This window comes from Microtus ochrogaster, chromosome 22, assembly GCF_000317375.1.
Source record: "Microtus ochrogaster isolate Prairie Vole_2 chromosome 22, MicOch1.0, whole genome shotgun sequence".
NCBI lineage: Eukaryota > Metazoa > Chordata > Mammalia > Rodentia > Cricetidae > Microtus > Microtus ochrogaster.
This window is the reverse complement of record NC_022023.1, coordinates 2,092,665-2,101,140: the sequence shown is the minus strand read 5'-3', so window position 1 is coordinate 2,101,140 and position 8,476 is coordinate 2,092,665. Positions and strand designations below refer to the sequence as shown.

The 8,476-nt window shown below is 53.3% G+C and overlaps 1 protein-coding gene across 1 annotated transcript in view; it reads right to left on the bottom strand.

The window, feature by feature from the left end:
- Positions 1-8,476, bottom strand: part of Capn5 (calpain 5) — a 58,202-nt gene that overhangs the window by 27,190 nt on the left and 22,536 nt on the right. The window contains exon 3 of the mRNA XM_026784420.1: positions 5,462-5,593. Coding sequence (XP_026640221.1) covers positions 5,462-5,593 — 132 coding nt within the window. The remainder of the gene's footprint in view (positions 1-5,461; positions 5,594-8,476) is intronic.

The window sequence follows — 8,476 nt, the reverse complement described above, 5'->3', positions numbered from 1 at the left end:
CGATAGAGAGATGTGGCTGTCACAGGATGTCATACACAGGAAAGAGGCAGGGGGGCGGGGCAGGCAAGGTGTCGTAACTGGAAATGATCAGAAGGGTTTAGGGGGCAGAAGCACATTGCATGGCTAGACGGAGGCCAAGGGAACCAGCGGGTTGATAATTAGCACAGCTTGCTTGTTATGTTTGCTTGTTTGTCTTTGAGACAAGGTCTCACCGTGTAGCCATCCAGGCTGCCCTCAAACTCCCAGCAATCCTCCTGCTTGGGTCTCCCAAGTGCTGGGTTCACAGGTGTGAGCCATCACGGCAAGAGCTTTTCATTTGGGTTGTTTTTTTTTTTTCGGCAATACAGGGAACTGAACCCAAAGCTTCTTTCACCGAACTACGGCCCCTAAAATCTGATCCTTTTACTTGAAGACAGGATCTCAGTGGGTCAATCTCACAATCCTCCTGCCTCAGCCTCGCCGTTGGGGATCTTAGGATGAAGGAGAGGCGTCCAGGGTGTCCTTGACAGAGCCCTTGCCTAGCACGGACAGACCCTGGATTCAGTTCCCAGCAATGGGAAAAACAAACTGGGGCCACCAGCAGCAATCCCAGAAACCAGTATGGTAAGAGCTGAATCAAGCAGCCTGCTCGCTCGCCGGCCTTCAGGGTGATATGGCTGAGGGGCTTTGACGTCCTTTCTGAAGAGGGATGCCTTCTGCACTTCCAGAGTGACATTCTGACCTTAAATTATTTTCATTCCATTTGTGTGTGCGTACATGCATGCGTGTGTGTGTGTGTGTGTGTGTGTGTGTGTGTGTGTGTGTGTGTAAATACCATAGGTCATATATGGAGGTCAGGGACAATTTGAAGGAGCTGGTTCTCTCCACCCACCATATGGGTTCCAGGATTGAACCCCGATTGTTAGTTGGCAAGCACCTTTACCCACAAAGCCACACGGCAAGCCCAGTTCGTATTTGTGTTTGCGTAAGTGCTTGAAAGAGTGTGCGTGCATGCGTGTGAACAAGAGAAAGTGTGCGATGTGAGAGCTGATGTGCATGAGTGGGGGTGCAAACGCGAGCTTTGCACGGGGTTGGCCGGTGCCTGCCCACCGAACTGGATCCCAGCCCTGATTTTGTTTGTTTTGTGTCTCCCCTGGACTGGACACCCTGGCAGGGCCATGTCTGTCTTGTTCATCCCTGTAAGTGAGAACATGGCTTCCATGATCAGGGGACGTTCCGAAAGCTAAATGAATGGCAGAAATGCTGAACGCTGAATGAATGAATGAATGAATGGCAACGACAAAAGGTGACCTAGAAGCCTAGAAGGCGAGGTAGAGACAGGTCTCAGCACACCAGGGAAAGGGTTCTACACAAGCTGTGGGTTCAGTAACAAGTGGTTGAAGGTGAGGACGGATGGAGCTGATGCCAGAGTGTCGAGGCCGAGGGCAGAGGGCAGGTGTTAACCTCACAGACCTAACGATGTCCAGAAAGGCTGAGAAATCAGAGGTGCCGAGTGCACAGCAGGCTGGCAAGGACAGAGTGCCAGAGGCTGAGGCTGAGGAAGCTGGCATCTGTACAGACACTCAGGCTTCTACATCCCGGGGGAAGGCGGGGTGGGGGTGGGGACCCAGGGTCACAAAACCGCTAGAGCAGGCTGGTCCGCTGTGGGGAGGGGAGTGCACCTTGCAGGCAGTCGGGGGTGAAGGAAGCTGTGACAGCTGTAATTGGGGACCCACAGACGGGCAGGAGGGAGGAGCCAGCAAAGAACTGTGTGATATATGTTTGTGACCAGAGAGGGAAGGAGGTGGACGCAGCAGCTCTGCCAGCCACTGGACAGACAGACCCTGTGAGGAGCCATCCGAGGCTGGATGGAGGAGGGGACGCAGGAGAGAAAGGCCGCTCTGAAGGGACCCCCGTGGCTGCAGACGTGTGCAGGAAAACAAAGGGAACACCCCAGACAACCTCCTCAGCCCCAGCAGAGAAGAGGATGAGGAGACCCTAACACGGGTGCCTCTGGGTGGAGAATGGCACATGGGCCTTATGGGCATTTCACATGTTCAGTCCCCAGAACATACATGTACATAGGACACAGCAAAGTCCTCCTGAGCATTTCACATGTTCAGTCCCCAGAACATACTATGTACCCAGGACATGGCTAAGGCCTCCATTTATTACTTATTTTCTTCAATTTTTAAAATTTTGTCTGCATTAGTGTTAGGCCTGTATGTCTGTGTGAGGGTGATGGATCATGGAGGTACACACAGTTGTCAGCTGCCATGCCTGGGATTGGAACCCAGGTCCTCCAGAAGAGCAGGCAGGGCTCCTAACCACTGGGCCATCTCTCCACCGCCCCCATTCATCACTTCCTAATGAACTGATTCATAACTGAGGCATGGGCTGGGACAGAGTGGGAGACATTCGATTTATCATTGTTGTTGTTTCGTTGTTGCTGAGACAGGGTTTAACGAATAGCCCAGGTGGGCTTTGACTGCAAGGTCTCCCCGCTGCAATCTGGGAAAACTGGAAAACGTTTAAACTGGCAACAAAGATTGCCTGGTCCCAGCACCCTCTACTCTGCTCAGTACTGCCCAGGACTGACAACCCCTGCCTCACTCGCTGCCCCAACACTCTTGCTTTACGTGATGGCCACTTCTGTCTTTATTGCCAGCCGGGGCTCTGACAGGCTACCCCTGGGTCCTGGGCAGCTACGAGCAGGCAGCAGGCCCATGCGAGGCCACCTCCCAAAGAACCTTGGATCTGGCCTAAGCTGAGCCCAGTGACAAGTATTTAACCTAACCATATCCTACTTGTGGGTTCACGGGGCCTGGTCACCTCAGACCCACCAACCGTCTGACTTAGGGAACAAACTACTGAGCTGGAGGAGGCCATACTGACCCACATGAGAGGGAGCCCTGCGGAGCAGATGATTGGGTGGGATGCACGAGGGGGGTGGGAGAGAAGCTGTGTAAGCAAGGGCACTCAGCCTTTGTCTATGGGGCCTGGAAAGCCAGGTTGACACGGAAGCCAACATCAGTGACCAGCAACCAGAACAGACTCAGCCTGGCAGGCTTGGAATCCTGTGCCCATCAGCCCCAGACTACCCTGAGGTCTTGTAAGAAAGGAACAGCTTCCTAGAGGAAGGGCAGGAGTGCCCCAGGTAAGATACATCTGCATCTAGTACTCAGCACTGGGAGAGTAGAGGTGGGCGGGGTTTGGGGCACAACTCCCCCTTCTGCTCTTCCAGGGGAAAAAACAGACGAAGGTCAGGGAGGCTCTGCGGGGCAACAGGACAGAACAAGAGGGTGACAACAAACAGGGACCAGTCAGCGGGGACCGCAGGGGATGTAAGGCACAGTAATGAGCTCCCCAGGGCCTCCTCGCATGAACCAGGGACCTGTCAGCACAGCAGCTCCCGGAGGTGGACCGCAATCAGCCTAGCACATCCAACCCTGGCCCAGCCTTCCCCACCGCCAAACTCCTGGAGGTCAGCCTGGGAGACCACCAGGGTTGGGGTCTCAGTCCTGCAGAAGGTGGTGGTTCCACACTGATGAGAAGCAGGCCAGCTTCTCCATCAGCTAGACGGGAAGCAGAGCCGTGAGGCCAAGTCAGTGACACAGCAAGGTGAGGATCTTCCTTGACAATGCATTGCCAGACCTGGTTAGGCTCTGGTCCATCAAGAGACCCGTGGGAAATGGTCAGAAAGGTCAGCTTCAGAGTCACAGGGCAGTACTGGGTTCGAGGTGGGACAGCCCTCTGTTCCCCAACCTTTGCTCATCACACCAGACTCAGCAAGAAGGGGCAGACTGGGCCAGCTCTGCCCCTGGGGAGTTCACCTCTAGAGGGGAGACTCGGATAAACAGGCAATTACAGGGCAGGGTGGAGCAACACACAGGGCCCACATGCCCCTGCAAGCCAAGGCCATGCAGCCCTCGCTCAGAGTCGGGGCTGGAGGTTGCTGTGTTGAGGACCAGTCCTCCATCCAGATGATGGATGATGGATGGTTCCGGGCTGGGTTCTCTCCAGCCCTCGACACCCACAACAGACACACCCTTCTTCGCCCTCCAGTCTGAGGCTGTCCAGCATAGACTCCCACCCCTCTACGCCATAGCAGTGGGCTCTGAGTACCAAAGGCCCACAGTGTGCAGGGGCCGTGACCCTGACAGGGACACCTACTGGGTGGCTAGGGGCCCACACTCTCCAGGAGACAGGAGAGGAGGTTAGAGGCCCTGCAAAGGCCTGGGTGTTGGCTAAGGACACAGCTCCCTCTGGCGGCTGATGGATGCCTGGGAAAGCAAGAAAAAAACGTACCCTATTCCTGCGCCCTGTTTCAATTACTTGTTTGTTTGTTTATTTATTTATATGGACGTAGGACGATAACTTGTGGGAGTCTATTCTCTTATTCCAACATGGGGGTCATAGGGATCAAAGTCAGGCTTGAAGGCTTTGCCTACTGAGCCATCTCCCCTGCCTGGAACACCTGGAACACGCTTATGTTTAGGGATAATAATTATTATAAAATAGGTCAGTGTGGCCATCGATGACTGAGAGCTACCCTGCCAGGGGTCCTATAAGAACAGTGAGTGTGGTCTGGAGAGATGGCTCAGTGGTTAAGAGCATTGCCTGTTCTTCCAAAGGTCCTGAGTTCAACTCCCAGCAACCACATGGTGGTTCACAACCATCTGTAATGAGGTCTGGTGCCCTCTTCTGGCCTTCAAGCATAAACACAGACAGAACATTGTATACATAATAAATAAGTAAATATTTAAAAAAAAAAAAAAGAACAGTGAGTGTCTCTTCCTCCTCCTTCTCCTCCTACCCCTCCTTCTCCTTCTCCTTCTCCTCTCCCCTCCTCCTCCTTCTTCTTCATGACTTTCAGACAGGGTCTCACACATCCCGACTAGTCCTGAACTCACTATGTAACTGAAAATGGCCTCCCCTCCTTGGGAAAGTGGTTCCAAGTGTTATATTTAAGGTCTCCTGCTGAGCATTGCCAAGAAGGTTCAGGAGGCAGGCCCGGGACCCATTCCATCAATCCCCAGACCTTGGCCTAGAACATCAACAGCATGAATCCGGAAATCATGAAACGTGGAGCTGTCTAGACCACACTCTGATGAACAACTGAGAAAACTGGGGCCCAGGAAAAGCCAGCAACTGGCCTGTGCCACACAGCAGTTACTGAGCACTGAGTGGTATCCCTACACCGAGGATAACACAGGCAGTGTGCACACTTCACAGGGGTAGCCTCTGCTCCACGGTCCCTCGTCCCTCAGCAGTTGGAGAGGGGACACATGAGAATCACCTTGGGAATTACCCTGAGGATCCCGGGCTAAACAGGCGAGGGAAGGCCAGTCTGCTAACTGAGTCCCAGCCCAGCGCAGCGGCAGGCTTTCAGGAAGCCCCACAAGCCTCCCGATGCCACACTTTCCTGGCAGTGAGCGCCACGGGCTGATAGCCCCTGCAGATGCCACTCCCCAGACCTTACCTTTTGCCAGAGGGACTCTCGGGAGGCCAGTGACGAGCAGGCGGCCACAAACCAGCAGTTGCCCACCTGGCCCTGGTGCAGGTCATGGGAGCTGATGCCATCTACAAAGAGGCGGGGATCATCGCAGATATCCTGCAGGGAGGGAGAGAAGAACATGAGAACCTGGGGGCATAGACGCCTCACTGCCCTCTCTCCCACATGGCCAACCATATCCCAAAGTCCTGCCTGGACTGTGTCTCCCTCCTCGGCCAGAGGGCATTTCCACTAGGGTGAGCTGACAGATAACAGCTGAAGAAAGATCTCAGCTTGCTGGACCCTGGGCCACCACCTTCTTCTTGCCTTGAGTAGATCTCCCCGTGCAGCCGGCCCTCAAGGCCAGTCACAAAGTAATCAAATGACAAGCCCCAAAAGGACTAACGCTGAGTACAAAATGAGCGCGTTCAGGCAGTGATGGGGTTGCTACTCCATTCTAAGGACGAGGAACAGAAGCTCAAGACAGGCAGGACTTGTCGGAACGCAGGACATACGAACGCCAGCGTGGGGCGGAAATTCTGTCGATTTTTCACAGAGATACACAGGCATGGCCACGGGGACACAGGAGACGCTAGGAACCAGGTGGGGGCAGCTGCCAGGCAGAGTCATGTCTGGCAGGACTCAGGCCCTCCCCGTCCTCGTTCCTGGGTCTTGGTCTAATTTTCCAATCTCTCCCCTCTTCGCGGTTGCCCTTAAAGACCCAAGGCAGGGCTATAGAGTGGGAAAAGTGCAGCTTTGGCTTCTGCACCAAGAGACACACGCTGAAAGCATAGATTCCTGTCTCCTACAGAGCAGACACCCTGCCCAGGCTGGAGCCAGATGTAGGTGGATCTCTGAGGGAGCAGATAGCACCACAGTATGCCCAGCCCAGGAAAGCAACTAGGCACACCATCATAGCCTCCTCAGAGACTAATGAGAAGACCTGAGTGGGGAGGCAGAGCACTGAGACACAGCCTTATAACTCAGACAACCCCCACTGGCCCTGAGAACCCAGCACTGTGCCCATTTCACAGATGAGAGGTTGAGGACGATGCCTGTTTAATGGGCTTGACAAGGTCGTCTCCATCTTGAAGCCAAGCAGCTGTGATGACCTGTGAGCTAACTCAGGCTGATGAGCATCCCCTTGGGAGGCCAGCAGGAGAAAGGCTAGAAGACCCTGAGAAGTCATCACATGACCATCATGAGGCTCCCCACCCCTGAGACTGTAATTGCTATGCCCTAAGGTAACAGTCCACTGGGTGTGGGATTTCCTGGGGGTGTAGCCGCCTACGACCTAACCCACCCCATAACTCCATTAGGTTCACTGGGTTCACAGGGTTTGGCTTGGACAAAACCCTCTCTTTGATCTGCTCATGCCCTGTCTATCTTGGGTGAAGAGAAGTTTCTTCACATCTCCCAGAGAAAGTCACACACCCTGTGGTACCTACAGAGAACAGTCTGAACCAAAAATGAGCCGGGTGGGTATTCCCTGGTTTGGGGAGTGACACGCCTCCTAACTGATGTGACGGTTTCATTGGCCCTCAGACATAACAACCGAGCCTGAGCTTTCTGTGCCCAGGGAAAATCAGGCTGAGGCATACCCCGAGGGGGAGATTCCAGAGTAACCAACCTTTGTGTAGCAAAAAGTTAAAAATTGCTTAATTTTTAATTTTTTTTTTGGTTTTGGTTTTTCTAGACAGGGTTTCTCTGTGTAGCTCTGTCTGTCCTGGAACTCACTGTGTAGACCAGGCTGGACTCAAACTCAGAGACCCACCTGCCTCTGCCTCCTGAGTGCTGGGATTAAAGGCGTGTGCCACCACCACTTGGCTAATTTTTAATTCTTAATTCTATGTTAGATTTTAAGAAGGGGGCTAGAGAGATGGCTCAGAGGTTAAGAGCATTGCCTGCTCTTCCAAAGGTCCTGAGTTCGATTCCCAGCAACCACATGGTGGCTCACAACCATCTGTAATGGGGTCTTCTGGCCTGCAGGCATACACACTGACAGAATATTGTATACATAATAAATAAATAAATTAATTAATTTAAAAAAGATTTTAAGAAGGCAGCCACTGGACTCTGGTTAGGACAAGGCGAGCAGCTGAGGCTGAGCCCAGAGGAAACCGGCCAGCCTAAAGGATGAGAAAGTCAGATTCGTGTTAGGGAGCCCCCCCCCCCCGGAAGGCTTCAAGCCCAAACAATTCTTCCCCAAAGGGGTGAAGGGTGGGGGAGGTGCAGGTGATCACTGCTGCACCCAGTGATGTAGGGGGAAGGGGCTACTTGGCGTGGGAATTCCCTGCAGGTAAGGGCTAGGCGGAGGGACCTGAGGCTCCACAGTGAACTGTGGGTCTTTTGCTCCCCTGCTGAGACGCAGAACACCAGAGCTTTGATGGAGTCACACAGACCTTGATTCATGGCAACTTCTGAAAACACGGGGGTGGGAGTAATGGATGAATCAGGAAACGGAGCCATGTAGGTGAAAAATATTGAGAGTAATCTTGTCCTGAGTGGGCTGTGATTAACACCCGCTCCAGATTGTAAGGAGGCAGGGCTGGGCGTATTGCTGGGATACACCCTGAAATGAGGATCATATACAATGGAGAGATCATTCACTAAATTAACCTGAAGCCGTTTCAGTAGCCAGGCAGGGCAGGTAAAAACAAAACAAAACAAAACAAGGCAGATAGGGTTCCCATTCCAATATTTTTCATTTAAAAAAAATAACGCATTAGTTTAGTACCTGTAGGAGCATGTGTGATGCACATGTGTGATGCGGCACATGTGTGCATGGGTACACGGGTACACGTGTGGAGGTCAGAAGACAACTTCCATAGAGTCAGTTTCTTCCACCCAGGCCCGGACTCAAATAACAGTCGCCTCATCGGCTGAACCACCCCCAGCTGAACCACCCCGCTGGCCCCCTGGCCCCACTGGCGGCCTGGCCTGTCCTCCCCATCCTCGCCCTTTTGAAGGAACCATCATCATCATCATACACGTAGTGGCACC